The sequence below is a fragment of the Nycticebus coucang genome, chromosome 6 (assembly GCF_027406575.1).
Source record: "Nycticebus coucang isolate mNycCou1 chromosome 6, mNycCou1.pri, whole genome shotgun sequence".
Lineage (NCBI taxonomy): Eukaryota > Metazoa > Chordata > Mammalia > Primates > Lorisidae > Nycticebus > Nycticebus coucang.
In genome coordinates this window covers 78,064,147-78,081,128 of record NC_069785.1, presented here as the reverse complement: position 1 = coordinate 78,081,128, position 16,982 = coordinate 78,064,147, and the positions used below count along the sequence as shown (strand labels likewise).

The window sequence follows — 16,982 nt, the reverse complement described above, 5'->3', positions numbered from 1 at the left end:
ATTCTGGCCCATAGCCGAGCAATACAGGCCCTGGAGAATGCTGGACTAGAGGAGCTTAGGCACCTGGGCTGCCTGGAGCCAGGGTCATTGCATCACCTCTGAGAGGCTGTCCTTCACTAGCCAGAACCTTGAGGTCTGGGATGGGGGCTCAGTGTGCCCTGTGTCACTGGAGCCAGGCAGCAGGCCCTCCCAACCTGGCCATCTCCGACCTTATGCAGGCAGCCCAAGAAGTGCCAAGATGTTCAAATTTATCAGTTTACGGAAAATACAGCATTTTCCCATGGCACACTAAAAACAGTTGTGCAAGGAACAGTCACTTGGCCTGAGGCATACAGCCCCCTTTTCAGATACTGCTTGCCTCTAGGTATTCAGACAGGCCCCCAGTTTACAGCAAGATATCAGGAAAGGGTAGACGCAAGCAAGAAGACCCTCCGGCTAAGAGGCTGAGGTCCCCTCTGGTTCTGAGGATGGGTTATCACCCTTAATCTTCTGCACTCTGCGATGGCCTGGGAGAAAGTAGGTGAGATAGTCAGCTCAGACTCCCAGGCCGGGCCAACCTGACGGCCTTCCTCCCACCTTTGTCCATGTGGTCCTACACTGTCATTCCAACCTCTCCTGAAGGGCCAGTATCTGTAGTGGGTGCTAAGGAAAGCCTACCAGTAGTAGCCTGTCTCCTCTTCTTCCTCCCTTTGTTAGGGACTATGAGAGCTTCTGGGTCCTGTTGGATGCTGGCCCCTTCAGGCTGCTGGGTTGCAGTCTTCTCAGCAAGGTTTCTCTGTGCCTTTTGTATCCTGGAAGAGGTCCTGCTTAGAGGTGGAGGGTCCTGGGTGGAGGAGACACAGGTCTCTGAGGGGCTCAGCAGTTCAGAAGTTGATTAGGGCTCACCATGCCCCTTCTCAGGGGAAGACAGCTGCCCACAGCCTGGGCAGGAAAGTGCTAAGGAAGAGCAGGCAGACATACCTCCACTCTGTCCTCAGGACTCAGCTGTTTTGCCTTGGATTTCTTTTGGCGGGACTTGCACCCTGCAGGACATCTGTGCTATAGTCGGAGAGTCATAGGCCCAGCCCCTTTCTCCAGACTTCCCCCTCTGCCTGGGGGTGCCCAGGGCTAGAGGGGGCTGGTGGAAAAGAGGGGGCTTGGAGCCCTTGCAGATAAGTCCTTTCTGTTCTCTTAGCTCTTATAGTAGGAGCAGCTTACCTTTGGGTGCCAGGGGTCCAGGATCCCCCTAAAATGGAATGAGGCAGTTCAGGAATCACCCCAGGTTGTGGCTAGGGCAGTGTTCCTTGGAGATGCAGGACTCCCCATATAACTACAACCAGGAACCCTGTCCACTAGGTTCCCAAGAACATTCTCCCTACAAGGACACAGCCTGGGTACATGAGACCTATCTCCACCCTCATGGGATAGGGAAGAGCAGCTAAGAGAACCTATTTCTAGGATACAAGGAGAAGGAAACTGAGACCTCCTCCAATATCAGCATCAACAAGGTTGCCCTGCCCTTGAGCTGCTCCACTAGCTGAGACCCTGGAACTCAACAGGATGGGAGGGGAATAGCATGACCCTCAGCAGTGTGACCCGTGGGACACCTAGGTAGGTTCTGGGCATCTCCACCTGGAGAAGACCCCAGTTCCTGCCCTGCTGCAACCACACGACTCCACCCCACAAGCTTCCCTGGGGTCTTTATTTCCTTGTGTGAGCAGAAAGGCTCAAACCTGGAACCAGATGGTGCGGCCATGCCTATCCCGCAAGGAGCTCATGCCCGGCACACCATAGCACTGCAGCCAGGCTCTAAAGGCAGCAAAGTCTTCCTCCCCAATCTCTGTCCCATAGCCTTTGCCCCCTGTGGGACAGAGGAACAGGCAGAGATTGGAAGGGAAACTCAGGTAAGGAGGAGTGAGAAGCTGGGTCAGACCTGGCTCAGACCTCAGCTACACAAGCTGATGGACTAAGTCAGGGGCCAAGCTCTCCCTCCTCCCTCTGTGTGACCTAGGCTGGTATCTTCCCCCTCTGGGCCATGACTTCCCCATCCTGGACTGGGTTTCAGACTCCTATCTCATGGGCTGCTTGAAGGAAATAGACCTTTGACAAGTGAGGAGGCCTAATCCATTCAGCAGCAACTGGGACTATAAACATCCATTCTCTAAGTGGGGAGTCAGGCCCAGAGAGGGACAACTGCCCCGGGGTTTTTCAATGTGCTAAAGCAGAGGTGGTTGCCATCTTTGTTTCTCCAGGCCTCACCCAGCTGGACCACTTCCTTGGGCACTGAGTGGCACAGCTCCAGCAGGTCCGGGTTCTGCAGCTTGTCCCTGATCTTCTGGCTTAGGGTCAGCTCTGGGCTCTGAGGAAGGGGCAAGGGCAGGGACTGGTTATTAGCAAGGAGCAGTGCCACTAAGAAGGCAGCAGATCTCCCCCTTGAGCTAGGTGGTACCTTAGGCTCTTTGTTCTCCCCTCACCCCCCATTGTTAAGCTGGAGACACCTTACTTAACCTGCCAGCCCATGTCAACACCAGTGCGCCCACACATGTATGCCAGCTCTGTCTCCTCACCGGTCTGCGCTGCTGCAGGGCCTCCAGAACTGTACGGGCCTTCTCAAAGGGGGGAATCCTCAGCCTGGGGAGGGATGGGGAGTCTTACTAAGCAGTGGGGAAGGTGGGCATACCTGGCTCACCCTTGCCCTCATGCCCACCACCTGCCCACTAACCGGAACAGGATCTCTGCCCGCAGATAGTTGCCAATGCCATTGAAGAACCTCTGGTCCAGGAGGGCCTCGCAGATGGGCCGGTCAAAGGCCTTGTCCGCTAGGTTTCGTAGCACATTTTCTCTGGAGGGACATAGTGTGGGTGCCTGGAACTTATCCTTGCCCTCACCCTCCATGGGATGGGGTAGAAGGGCCGATAGAACGTTTCTGAGTACAAGAGGAAGGAAACTGCAAGTCCCAGCTCCCTCTATTTGCCTCAGTTTTCCTATCTGTTAAATGGGAATGATACAGGATTTAAATTCATTGTGAAAAATGAAAAATACTGATGAAAAGCAAATGTATTCAAGAGAACACATATGAGTCTGTATATGTGGTTGTGTGTTTATTACCAAAGTGCCTCAGAGACCCCTGAGGACACTTGAGAACAAGGTGATCACAGGACCTCAGATGTGTCTGTAGTCTGGAACTCCCTGTCTAGGATTCAGAGTGGGTTAGAAACCACATGTGGATTTTTTCTCTTTTTGTGAGATAGGGTCTTGTTCTTTTGCTGAGGCTAGAGTACCATGGCATGATCACAGCTCACTCCAACCTTAAACTCCTGGCTTAAGCAATCCTCCTACCTCAGCCTCCCAAGTAGCTGGGACTACAGGCGCCCATGACCTTGCCCTGCTAATTTTTCTATTTTTAGTAGAGATGGAGTCTGGCTCTTGCTCAGGTTGGACTCAAACTCCGGAGCGCAAGCCATCCTCCCCCCTTATCCTCACAGAGTGCTAGGATTACAGGTGTGGAGCCACCAGCTCTGGCACACAAGTAGATTTGACATTGGTGGGTTCCACTCTTCTCAATACCCTGAAGATTGCCTCTGTGCAGCAGCTGTGTAGGGGTGAGTCCTGGCTAGTGAGTGTCCCAGCAGCCCTCACGCTACTTCCAAGGTAGGTCATAGGTCTTTCCTCACCACCATGAAGAGGAAATGCATCTTGTTTCTTTGTGGAAAAGGATCATGACAAGACTGACTCAGTGCTGGACATGAAGAGAGTTGATGAGGGGACCAGAAGCCAGAGTCTCTGGAGTAAAGATAGAAGTGGAAGGGTAGCTTGGGTGGTGCTCTAATCCCTGTAGACTACTACACACCCCCAGCTGCAGGAATAAGAAAACAGCCAAAGTGCTCTTCAGAGTCAGCTGGCAGAGTTAGCCTTCGGCCTGACTCCCTAGGAAAAGTGAAGTGAGAGAAATCCATTTCCATGGGGATGCACTTGGGGTTCAGGCCTGAGGTAAGGAGTCAACCGTGTTCTGTGGTGTCAGATCTCTGACCCATCCCACAGGCAACTAGGTCTCCAAGGGGCCAAATGAAGGCACAGTGTCCCCTAGGAAGTGAGAACTCGCTGAGTCCACTCCAGGCCTTGTGTCTATGATTCTTCCTCTACAGCTCTGCCTGGCTGGCTTCTTCTCATCAGTCAGGTCTCAGCTCAAATGTCACCTCCCTAAGAGTGCCCATTCTAATTTGCCCCTCTACTCTCCTACCCAAAAGTAACTCTCTACCTTCACCTTCTTTGCCTGTTGGACTTTTCCTCAGGCATGTGTCCATTTGAAGCCATCTTGTTTGTTTCTCTGCCCCCCACCACTTGTCCAAGCATCAGTTCTATGCTCAGTGCTGTACCCCTAGCACCTATAACAAGGCCTGGCACAAAGCAGAGATTCATACATATTTCCTCTTCAGAGGAAAGGAAGTTGGTATTACCATAGATCTTAGGTGACCCGTGTCACGTCCCAGATGGGGCTGTTACACCCTCTTGCAGGCAGGAAACAGTCACAGAGGAGACCACAAGACAGACTAGTGGGCAGGCAGTACATGCAAGCCCACCAAAAACCAGGTCTTAACACAGTTCCCTCCCCATCCTTGAAACAATTCCTGCTCAGGCTTTTTTTTTTTTTTTTTCCTGAGACAGGGTCTTGCTCTGTTGCTCAGGTTAGAGTACAGTGGTGTCATAGCTCACAACACTTCAAACTCCTGGGCTCATGTAATTTCTGCCTCAGCCTCCGTGTGTAGCTGGGACTACAGGCACATGCCACTGCACCTAGCTAAGTTTTCTATTTTTACTAGAGACAGGGTCTCACTCTTGCTCAGGCTGGCCTCAAGTGATCCTCCCACTTCAGCCTCCCAGAGTGCTAGGACTATAGATGTGAGCCCCCGAGCCAGCACAGCCTTACTTCTTCCTGTGTTGTTAAGGCCCTTCCACCTTAGTCTCCTGGGAGCACCAAGAGGCCATGTAGGATTCTGGGTCCTGACATCATCTTTGACATTAACAGGCTATAAATCCTCAGGGAAGTGTCCACCCAGCCTCTTCTTGGCTCCTCATCTCTCTTCCCACATTAATTTTGAATTTCCATGTCTATTGGTTCAAGGAGCTGACCCAAGGCAGAGACACTGTCTTGGTCTACAGATGAAGAGATAGGCCCAGAGGGGCTGAGATTCACTGTTGGCTAACAAGGCACTAACAGAGCCAGGCCTGGAGACCAGGCCTGTGTTCATCCCACCTGGTGCTGGGCCTACCTGAACTGCTCATATTCCTGCAAGACACAGGGTCCCCGGCCCGGCTGCCACTCGCCCCCCAGGTCCCAGTGGCCAAAGCGGCGGATGTCTACAAAACACAGGGCAAGCCGGGGACCAGGTGGAGCCGTGTAAAAGCGCAGATGGGCATGGGGTGGCAGCGCATCTCCAGGTGCCAACTGAAAGGAGCCAGTCATGCCAAAGCGGAAGACGAGGGCCACTGGCTCCCGTGGGGGCTGCGCCCCAGGCAGAGGACTCAGTGTCAGGCGCAGCTCCTTGCCACGTGCTGAAGCTGAGATACAGTAGGCAGTGCTCTCAAAGGGGACTTCGGGGTTGCGGCTGATGGGAGACTTCTCCACACACCCTCCGAACACCAGCCCTCTGCATGCCTCATTCACAAAGTGGCTGGCCAGGTGCAGCTCAGGGCCCTCCGGCATTCTGTGGGAAGTGTGGCAGGGTCCTGTGGGGGAGGACAGCATGTTGAACCAGTGCTCATCACCCCCATTTTACAAAACAGAGGTCAGGATCACAGGGGAATGTGCCCAGCAGAACTGGCAGGAAAGGGCTGCATGGGTCACAGTTGCTCAAACCTCTGCTACTCTCCCTCCTCCTCCCACACACACTCCCAAGTGCTGGTAAAGTCCTGAGTGCTGGAAGAACAGGTTGGGGGCAGCAGGCCTCTGCCTTACTCATTAACACCTTCCCTCCAAAGTCTAGCAGGGGTGCTTTTATTTTATTATTTATTTATTTATTTTGAGACAGAGTTTCACTATATTGCCTAGTAGAGTGCTGTAGAATCACAGCTCACAGCAACCTCAAACTCCTGGGCATAAGCGATTCTCTTGCCTCAGCTTCCCAAGTAGCTGGGACTACAGGCGCCCGCCACAAGCATGGTTATTTTTTCGATTGCAGTTGTCATTGCGTTTGGCAGGCCCAGGCTGGGTTCGAACCTGCCAGCTCCGGTGTATGTGGCTGGCGCCCTAGTCTTCGCCCGCCACAACGCATGGTTATTTTTTTGATTGCAGTTGTCATTGCGTTTGGCAGGCCCGGGCTGGGTTCGAACCTGCCAGCTCCGGTGTATATGGCTGGTGCCCTAGGCTTTTAGAGTACAGTCCACACCCTTGTTGGGCCCAGGCTGCCCGACTCACTCTCTTCCCCTGTCCCCCTTTGCGCTCCCACAATCTGAAAGGCTCTTGAGGGTGCCCCTTCCTGCGCTCCCAGCCAGGTGTGAGCTCTGCTCGCTCATCACCCCACCGCTCAGACCGAAGGAAGGTCAGCTAGCAGTCAGTCACAAGCTTGCCATCGACCGCTGGCCAGGACGGGCCGCGCTCGGGTCAGGGCCGGAGCCAGGACGAGGCGGAGGGAATGCCACGATAGCGCTGGTGCCGGCTTCCACAGCTCCGCAGGGGGCGGAGCCGGGCGCCAAGAGGGGCTCCCCGAGCTTTGAGCCGCGGTCTGGGGAATCGTTAAGGGAAGGCGCACTTCAGCGCCGCGGTCCCCAGGGAAACGACCTCAACGCCCTCACCTTCTTCTTCCACTTTCCTCTGCTCCCTGACGTTTCGGGATTGGAGGCGAAGATGAGTGTCGGGGCGACGAGAGGGGTGGTCTTCACTGACGCCTTTACCTCGCCCTACACCGGCTCAGCACCACCTGGGCCAAGTGAATCCGGAAAAGATTCGTTTTGCGGAAAAAGGCGAACGTCCAGATTCCTAGTTTTGTGAGGGGCGCCGCTCTATGGCCCGCCCTCTCCACAACTGCGGCTCTTTCTCCGTTAACCCCGGATCCCTTCCTCTCAGGACCCCCAGATCCCACCCTCATCAGCCCCGCTGCGCCCGCCGGCCCGCATCTCCCCGCCTCCGCTCCGCGGTACCTGCGCACAATCCAGCTCGCGGCCGGGCTGCAGGAACTAAAGTGTTAATGCCAGGGGCAGGCGAGGCTAAGAACGCGCTGGGAGCTGGGGTTGTCCTTCCGCGCCTGCTGGGAATTGTAGTTTCAGGGAGGCGGCAGATGCTGTTGAGGTGGAGAACCCGAGCTGGGGGCGCTACGTGGTGGGCAGGCTTTGGGAGCAGTCACCTGGCTGGAAGGTGGCAGAGGAACCTGGCTTCCCATTGACCAACTCCGCGGAATCTGGGTCATCTGAGGCTGCGGGTCACAGCTGTCTGTGGCTGGGGGAAGTCCGGGGCTGGGTCGGCATCCCCAGCAGGAAACTGCAGCTGTCCTGTGTAGTGGGGCCTGCAGCTGTGCGCAGAGCTTGTACAGGTGCGCGACGAACACAGGCCCTGGGGACCCGGTGGTGACCTTAATCATCAACACACAGACACAGCACCTAAACATAAACACCATCACTGCCTGCAAGTGGGAACTGCAACCAAGCAAAAAATAAACAGCAGCTGAGAAGTAGAACCCACTTCAGACAGCTCTGTGGGGAAAAAGAGTCTCTGCAATGACCTTTAGGCTCAGAAGTCAGGAACCAGCCTGCAAAAAGCCAGGACAAGGCTTGGGTCAAGGCAATAAGCCGGCTAGTGCAAAGGCCCCCCCAGTCGACCGGAGGGGGAGAGAAAGGGAGGAGGAGGAGGAGAGAGAGAGAAGTGAGGCCTGAGAGGCAAACACTTCCTGGGGAGGGCATGTCTAGAGTTTGCATGTTATTCTAATTCTGAGCCTGAGCCACAGCCATCTTTCTCCCCTCCTTCACACTACTTCTGTTCCTCCCTGCCTCTATGTATTCGTTTATTTTAGCAGAAGTATTTGAAAGCAAATTAGAAAAATCATGACATTTCAATCCCAGTACATTAACATGCATGCATTTCTTTTCTTTTTTTTTTTTTTGGCCAGGGCTGGGTTTGAACCCACCACCTCTGGTATATGGGCCAGGGCCCTACTCCTTGAGCCATAGGCTATGCCGCCACCATGCATTTCTAATACCCAATTTCCAGGACAGGTGCAGTGGCTCATGCCTGTAATCCCAGCACTTGGGGACAATGAGATGAGAGAATCACTGGAGCCCATGAGTTCAAGGCTGCTGTGGGCTATGATGACGCCACTGCCCTCCTGCCCAGGCAACAGAGCTAGACTCTGTCTCTAAAAAACAAGCAAATAAGTAAAAATAAAACCCAATTTCCTACAAAGCCAACTTATGACATCTAATGAAGTTAACAATAAATTCTTAATATCATCTAATAGCTAGTCCACAAATTTCCCATTTATCTCCAAATTGTCTTTATAGCTGTTTTATTTTATTTTTTTGCCGTTGTCCCAGATTTATTAAAATATTACAGCACACAGAAGATAGATTCAAACAGTTCCACGTGGTGGTTTGAAATTCATCCCAACTGTAGGCTGAGTGACCTGGAGGTTGGACAGACTGCCAAAGTCCAAAAGCTTCAGCATTTCCTTAGTGTCAGGATCTACTTCAATGATCTCCTGATCTAGGGCTGAGACCTCAGGGACATAGTTGTCTCTCCTCTCCCTCTCCTCTTCCTGCAGCTTGATGGAGATGCCTCTCACTGGGCCCCTCTGGATCCGTTTCATCAGGTATGTGATATAGCCGGCTATCTTGTTGCGTAGCTTCTTGCTGGGAATGATGGCGATCTCCTCGCACACGCGCTTGTTCGTGTGAAAGTCGTTGCCCAGACGGGTGTAGTACTTCTCGATGATGACCCGGGCTGCCTTCTCCACGGTTTTGGAATGCGGCCCATGAATGCGGCCCATGTTCGCGGGTCCTTGGCAAAAGAGGAAAGAGGAAGTACCTATAGCTGTTTTCTAATGGCAGATTCCAATCAAGGATTATATGTCTCTTTAATAATGTTTTTTTGTTTGTTTGTTTGTTTTGTAGAGACAGAGTCTCACAGTACCACCCTCGGGTAGAGTACCATGAGGTCACACGGCTCACAGCAACCTCCAACTTCTGGGCTTATGAGATTCTCTTGCCTCAGCCTCCTGAGCAGCTGGGACTACAGGCGCCCGCCACAACGCCCAGCTATTTTTTCGTTGCAGTTTGGCCGGGGCTGGGTTTGAACCCGCCACCCTCAGCATATGGGGCTGGCACCCTACTCACTGAGCCACAGGCGCCACCCCTCTTTAATAATTTTTAATCTAGATGGAACCACCTCACTCCATCCCATTCCATCCCACTCCTCCCCAACTTTTTTCTTTTTTCTTTTTTTTTAACTTTTTTCTTTTTGAGACAAGGTCTTGCTCTGTTGCCTGGACTAGAATCCAATAGTGTCTTCATAGCTCGCTGCAACCTCAAACTCCTGGGCTCTGGTCTTGCTCCTGTTCAGCCTGGGTCTGCCTCGGCTTCCCAGAGTGCTAGGATTAGAGGTATGGGCCACCTCGCTTTGCCCATCCCACCTTTTTCTTGGTTTTTTGGTCATCATAATATAGACCTCTCTGAAGAGTCCAGTTCTTAGAAATAGATACTCCATCACATTCTGGATTTGTCTGAATGTTTCTTGTGTTGTTAACTTGTTCCTCTGTCTGTAGCTTTTGCTGCACACTGGGAATTAGATTTAAAGGCTTGATTATGTATATACTGAGGGACACCTCCTAAATGTTGCTCTGTACTTTGAAATGTATCACATGAAGAAGCATCCCATAGCTGGTCTTCCCACTTTAGTAAGGCTGAAATTGATCAAGCTGAAGGCCTCTGCCATTATAATTTTCTTTTCTTTTCTTTTCTTTTTTTGAGACAGAGTCTCAAGCTGTCACCCTAGAGTGCTGTTCTGTCCCAGCTCACAGCAACCTCCAACTCTTGGACTTAAGCGATTGTCTTGCCCCAGCCTCCCAAGTAGCTGGGACTACATGCGCCCACCACAACGCCCAGCTATTTTTTGGTTGTAGTTGCCATTGTTGTTTGGCAGGCCTGGGCTGAATTCGAACCCACCAGCTCTGGTGTATGTGGCTGGCACCCTAGCCACTTGAGCTATAGGTGCCGAGCCAGGCGTCTGCCATTGTAAAAGGTATGTTTCACATCTTGTGACCAGTAAGTAATCTATGGGAGTAATTTATTTGTTTTGCTGTTCTCTTTTTGTTTAAATAGGTATCAAATAAATGTAGTAAAATTCACCTTTTTAGAGTGACAAATACATAGAGTCATGTAACTCAGCCACAATCAAGAGATAACACACATTGCAACATTATTCACAGTAGTCAAGGTGTAGAAATAACCTACACGTCCATCAACAGATAAATGGATTTTGTTTTGTTTTGTTTTGTTTTGTTTTGAGACAGAGCCTCAAGCTGTCACCCTGGGTAGGATGCCGTGGCATCACGGCTCACAGCAACCTCCAACTCCTGGGCTCAAGCGATTCTCCTGCCTCTGCCTCCCAAGTAGCTGGGACACCACAATGCCCGCCTATTTTTTGGTTGCAGCCGTCATTGTTGTTTGGTGGGCCTGGGCTGGATTTGAACCTGCCAGCTGAGGTGTATGTGGTGGGTGCCTTAGCCGCTTGAACCACAGGCGCCAAGCCAGATTAATGGATTTTTTAAAAATGTAGTATGCAGCTGGCCGTAATGCTGCTCAGCCACTCTAGGAGGCTGAGGTGGGTAGATTGCCTGAGCTCACAAGTTTGAGACTAGCTTGAGTAAGAGCAAGACCCTGTCTCTACTAAAAATAGAAAAACTAGCCAAGCATGGTGGCAGGTGCCTGTAGTCTCAGCTATTTCAGAGGCTAAAGCAAGCAGATCGCTTGAGTCCAAGAGTTTGAGGTTGCTGTGAGTTATGATATCACAGTGCTCAACCCCAGGACAACTGAGTGAGACAATGTCTCAAAAAAAAGAAAAAAAGTAGTATTCAATGGACTGTTATTCCGCCATATCAAAAAGGAAATCCTTGGGTGGTGCCTGTGGCGCCAGCCCCATATGCCGGAGGTGGTGGGTTCAAGCCCAGCCCTGGTCAAAAACTGCAAAAAAAAAAAAAAAAGAAAGAAAGAAAATCCTGTCACATGCAACAACATGGATAACCTTGAGGACTTTATGCCAAATGAAATAAGTCAGTCACAGAAAAACAAATGCAGCACAGTTCCACTAATATGAGGTATCTGAAATAGGCAAACACATAGACACAGCCAATAGAATTGTGGTTGCCAGGAGCCAGGATGGGGAGGGGAGAAGAGGAATCAGGCAGTCCATATCCAACAGATAGAAAGTTTAGTTATGCAAGATGAGTAAGTTCCGCACATCTGTGGTACAATGTTCCACCTTTAACAACACTGTATTGTACATTTAAACATTTGTTAAGAGGGATAGAGCTCATGTTAAGTGGGGTTTTTTGTTGTTTTTTGTTTTTTGTTTTGAGACAGAGCCTCAAGCTCTCGCCCTGGGTAGAGCGCTGTGACATCATAGCTCACAGCAACCTCCAACTCCTGGGCTCAAGCGATTCTCCTGCCTCCGCCTCCCAAGTAGCTGGGATTACAGGCGCCTGCCACAACACCCGGCTATGTTTTGGTTGCAGCCGTCATTGTTTGGCGGGCCTGGGCTGGATTCGAACCTGCCTGCTCAGGTGTATGTGGCTGGCACCTTAGCCGCTTGAGCCACAGGTGCCGAGCCATGTTAAGTGTTCTTACCACAATAGTGAGAGAGAGAGAGACTACATTTCATCATCTCCCAAAATTTGCCCTTGTACCTTTGTAGTCAATATCCTCCACTCCCAATCCTCATCTTTTTGCTTTGTTTCGTTGGGAAATAGAGTCTCCCTCTGTCACCCAGGCTAGAGTGCCATGGCATGAGCCTAGCTCACAGCAACCTCAAATTCCCCGGCTCAAGCGATCCTCCTGCCTCAGTCTCCTGAGTAGCTGGGACTACGGACCCCACAACACCCAGTTGATTTTTTTATTTTTAGTAGAGACAGGGTCTCTGACTTGCTCAGGCTGGATACACAGCCTTTTGATTGTGGTTTCTTTCTCTTAACATAACACATTTGCAATTCATCCATAAGATCCATGCTTGCTAGTTCATTCCATTTTTAGTGAGCAGCATTCCACCATGTAGACACATGTTTGTTTACCCATTTACCAGTTAAGGAACATTTTGTTTGTTTATATGGGGTGATTATTTAGCACCACAAAAATATCCAGTTTCACATCAACTTTTCACCTAAGGGTTTTAGCATCTTTGATGATCCTGCCTTGAGTGTTTAAATGGGAGTTACAAAATGGTAATTTTCTAATTCTGTCATTCCTTATACATTAGCTGAAATTCTTGTATAAAGTAAAGCTTTACCTACATTTGGTTATCCTGAAATGCTAAAATGACAGGATAGGCTCAGCACCTATAGCTCAGTGATTAGGGCACCAGCCACATGCACCGGGGCTGGTAGGCTTGAACCCAGCCAGAGCCTGCTAAGCAACAATGACAACAACAAAAAAATAGCCGAGCGTTACAGTGGGCACCTGTAGCCCAGCTACTTGAGAGGCTGAGGAAAGAGAATTGCTTGAGCCCAAGAGTTTGAGGTTGCTGTGAGCTGTGACGCCACAGCACTCTACCGAGGGTGACATAATAAGACTTTGTCTCAAAAAAAAAAAAAATGACAGGATAAACTCTAACTCCTTCTCTTTTACCTATTAATTTTTAGATTAAGAATTCAGTGTGATATGCTTGGCGCCCATAGCACAGCGGTTACAGCACCAGCCACGTACACCAAGGATGGCAGGTTGGAACCCAGCCAGGGCCAGCCAGCTAAACCACAATGACAACTATAACAAAAAAAAAAAACTAGTCAGGCGTTGTGGCAGGCACCTGTAGTCCCAGCTACTTGGAAGGCTAAGGCAAGAGAATTGCTTAAGCCCAAGAGTTCGCAGTTGCTATGAGTTGTGACACCACGGCACTCTACCAAAGGCAACATGGTGAGACTCTGTCTCAAAAAAAATAAATAAATAAAGATAATTCAGTGCAATAATGACATCCCCTGGTAACAAATTAGGATTGGTTTGGTTTTGAAAGGGGCTTTTTCTTCTTAGAGTATCATTATGGACTCGTGGATTTTTAACAGTCAACATTGTTTTGTTGTTGTTGAGATGGGGGTCTTGTTATATTACTGAGGCTGGCCTCCAACTCCTGGGTTCGCTCAGCCTCCTGAGTAGCTGGGACTACAGGCTTATTCTTCTGCATCCACCTATTTTTAAAAACGTGTTTAGAGACAGGGTCTCACTGTGTTGCCCAGCTTCATTCACCATCTTTAAGTCCTCTGCAGTGCTTGTTTCCTCCTATTTATTGAAAGAATACTTTATTAGGTATTGGCACTATATAAACATGGAAACACAATTCCTATCTTTAGGAAACTCAGGGAACAAGCTGGCCTTGGGGAACGAAGATGCCTTTGGGAGGCGGCACCTGTGGCTCAGTGGGTAGGGTGCTGGCCCCATATACCAAGGGTGGTGGGTTCAAAGCCAGCCCCGGCCAAACTGCAACAAAAAAATAGCCAGGCATTATGGCGGGCGTCTGTAGTCCCAGATACTCGGGAGGCTGAGGCAAGGGAATTGTCTAAGCCCAGGAGTTGGAGATTGCTGTGAGCTGTGACGCCACAGCACTCTACCCAGGGCAACGGCTTGAGGCTCTGTCTCAAAAAAAAAAGAAGAGAGAGAATGCCGGTTTGACCTATCTGTATTTAAAGTTCATTTTAGCCAGATATTAATTGTAAAAATGCATGGGGTAACGTGATGTTCTGTTGCATATATACATTGCAGAATCATCAAATCAGGCCAATTAAATAGGTTCACCACCTCAAATATGTATCATTTCTTTGTGATAAGAACATTTAAAATCCTTTTAGATTGGGCGGCGCCTGTGGCTCAGTCAGTAGGGCACTGGCCCCATATACCGAGGGTGGCGGGTTCAAACCCGGCCCTGGCCAAACTGCAACCAAAAAATAGCTGGGCGTTGTGGCGGGCGCCTGTAGTCCCAGCTGCTCGGGAGGCTGAGGCAAGAGAATCGCTTAAGCCCAGGAGTTGGAGGTTGCTGTGAGCTATGTGAGGCCACAGCACTCTACCGAGGGCCATAAAGTGAGACTCTGTCTCTACAAAAAAAAGAAAAAAAAAATCCTTTTAGATTTGTCTGTTTGTTTGAGACAGAGTCTCACTGTATTGCCCAGGCTAGAGTACCACAGAGTCATCATAGCTCACAGCAACCTCAGACTCCTGGGTGCCAGCAATCTTCCTGTCTTAGCCTCCCGAGTAGCTGGGACTACAGGCATGCACCCTAATGCCCAGCTTGTTTTCTCTATTTTTAGTAGAAATGAGGTCTCACTTTTGCTTAGGCTGGTCTTGGACTTTTTTTTTCGAGATAGAGTCTCACTTCGTCACCCTCCATAGAGCGTCCTTACATCATAGCTCACGGCAACCTCTTAACTCTTGGGCTCAAGCAATACTCTTGCCTCAGCCTCCCAAGTAGCTGGGACTACAGGCACCTGCCACAACACCCAGATAATTTTTCTATTTTCAGTAGAAACAGGGTCTTGCTCCTGCTGAGGCTGGTCTTGAACTCCTAAGCTTAAGCAAACCTCCCACCTTGGCCTCCCTGAGTGCTAGGATTACTGGTGTGAGCCACTGATCCTTGCCATAAAATCCTTTTAGCTATTTTGAAATTCACATTATTTACCTGTATAGTCACCATGTTGTGCAATAGATCAACAGAACTTATTTTTCTTGTCAGAAACTTTGCACCTTTTGACCAACATCTCCCTGTCTACCCCTCCCCTAGCTTCTGAAAACTACCGTTCTGTTCTTTACTTCTATGAGTTTGATTTTTTTTTTTTTTTTTTTTGTAGAGACAGGGTTTCACTTTATTGCCCTCGGTAGAGTGCCGTGGCATCACACAGCTCACAGCAACCTCCAACTCCTGGGCTTAAGCAATTCTCCTGTCTCAGCCTCCCGAGCAGCTGGGACTACAGGCGCCCGCCACAATGCCCGGCTATTTTTTTGTTGCAGTTTGGCCGGGGCTGGGCTTGAACCCGCCACCCTCGGCATATGGGGCCGGCGCCCTGCTCACTGAGCCACAGGCGCTGCCCGAGTTTGATTTTTTTAACTTTTTTTTTTTTGCAGTTTTTGGCCGGGGCTGGGTTTGCACCCACCACCTATGGCATATGGGGCCGGCACCCTACTCCTTTGAGCCACAGGCACCGCCCCTATGTGTTTGACTTTTTAAAATATTTTACATGTGAGATGATACAGCATTTGTCTCTGTGTCTGGCTTATTTTACACAGAATAATGCCCTGTAGGTAGGTCCAGGTTGTTGCAAATGACAGAATTTTAAATAGTAATCCATTTTGTAGCTAATCCACATTTGTAATCATTTGTCCACTGAGGGGTGTACTGTTTTTCAGTGTATTACGCTGTAGAGCTTTTGTAGTGGTTGTTCTAGCTTTTAAATTATGCGTACATAACATATCACAGTTCATTGGTGTTGACATTTGATCAATTTGAGGAAAGTGTAGAAAAATACCTCTTTAACCTCTCCTGTTCAGGGTGCCCATAGCTCAGTGGTTAGGGTGCTGGCTACATACACTGGGGCTGGTAGGTTTGAACCCAGCTAGCCTGGCCTGGGCCTGCTGAACAACAAAAACAAAAAAAATGTGGTAGGTGGCTGTAGTTTCAGCTATTTAGGGAGGCTGAGGCAAAAGTATCACTGAGCCCAAGAGTTTGAGGTGCTGTGAGCTATGAGGTCATAGCACTCTACAGAGGGCAACAAAGTGAAACTTTGTCTCAATAAAAAATAAATAAATACAGCCGGGCCTTGTGGTGGGCGCCTGTAGTCCCAGCTACTTGGGAGGCTGAGTCAAGAGAATCGCCTAAGCCCAAGGATTTGGAGGTTGCTGTGAGCTGTGTGACGCCACGGCTCTCCACCGAGGGTGATAAGGTGAGACTCTGTCTCTACAAAAAAAATAATAATAATAAATAAATAAACAAAAAAACACTGCCCAGTACTCCAGAGGGTAGGGGTGTGATGTGCAGCTCTTGTCCTCAGGGAGAGGTGGGAAGGAGCTGGGGCTGATGGGCATCGCCATCCTCTGCAGTCAAAGCTGCTGCCTCGGTGTGGGGAAGTAGAATCTGTAGGAAAGGTGGTCCAGAAGGACAGTCGTATGATGCTCATAGCAGTGCTAGAGGCCACTGGGGACCAGGCCTCCCGCAGCCTCATGGACTGCTTTGCCAACATCCTGTTTGCACTGAACAAACATTGCTTCAGTCTTCTGCACATGTGGATCAAAGCGGCACTACAGCCACCTGGTTTTCTTCTGGAAGCCTCAGCCCTGAACAGAAGGACAACTTCAGCCAACAGATCCTTCAGGAGCAAGTGAACAAGAGGCGGGTAAAGGAGATGGTGAAGGAGTTCACACTGCTGTGCTGGGGCTGCATGGCACAGATTACACAGCTGACTATCGAGAGGCACCCTCGTCCCACCCACCCCTTCTCATCCCTCCCTATCCCCAAAGAATAAACCTGGACCCTTAAAAAAAAAAAAAAAAAACCCTCTTTTTTTCTTTTTTTTTTGAGACAGAGCCTCAAGCTCACCCTGGGTAGAGTGTCATGGCATCACAGCTCACAGCAACCTCCAACTCCTGGGCCTAAGCGATTCTCTTGCCTCAGCCTCCCAAGTAGCTGGGACTACAGGCGCCCACCACAATGCCCAGCTATTTTTTGGTTGTAGTTGTCATTGTTGTTTGGCAGGCCCGGGCTGGATTCGAACCCACCAGCTCTGGTGTATGTGGCTGGCACCTTAGCCACTTGAGCTACAGGCTCTGAGCCT

The 16,982-nt window shown here is 50.1% G+C and overlaps 2 protein-coding genes and 1 pseudogene across 2 annotated transcripts; 1 reads left to right on the top strand and 2 right to left on the bottom strand.

Annotated features, from left to right (window-relative positions):
* Positions 1–241: 241 nt before the first annotated feature.
* NEIL1 (nei like DNA glycosylase 1) lies at positions 242–7,477 on the bottom strand. The gene is made up of 11 exons (XM_053596013.1): positions 7,117–7,477; positions 6,772–6,896; positions 5,250–5,706; positions 2,702–2,821; positions 2,547–2,610; positions 2,239–2,338; positions 1,713–1,840; positions 1,198–1,225; positions 961–1,022; positions 658–823; positions 242–506 (listed from the first exon to the last, which is right to left on the bottom strand). Exons 3-11 carry the CDS (start codon positions 5,681–5,683, stop codon positions 436–438), a joined length of 1,173 nt encoding a protein of 390 aa, XP_053451988.1. The 5' UTR covers positions 5,684–5,706; positions 6,772–6,896; positions 7,117–7,477; the 3' UTR covers positions 242–435.
* Positions 7,478–8,482: 1,005 nt separating this feature from the next.
* Positions 8,483–8,954, bottom strand: LOC128589114 (40S ribosomal protein S17-like). The gene has a single exon (XM_053596035.1). The coding sequence runs from the start codon at positions 8,952–8,954 to the stop codon at positions 8,538–8,540; it is 417 nt and encodes a 138-aa protein (XP_053452010.1). The 3' UTR covers positions 8,483–8,537.
* Positions 8,955–13,138: 4,184 nt separating this feature from the next.
* LOC128588726 (importin-13-like) lies at positions 13,139–16,687 on the top strand (annotated as a pseudogene).
* Positions 16,688–16,982: the final 295 nt, after the last annotated feature.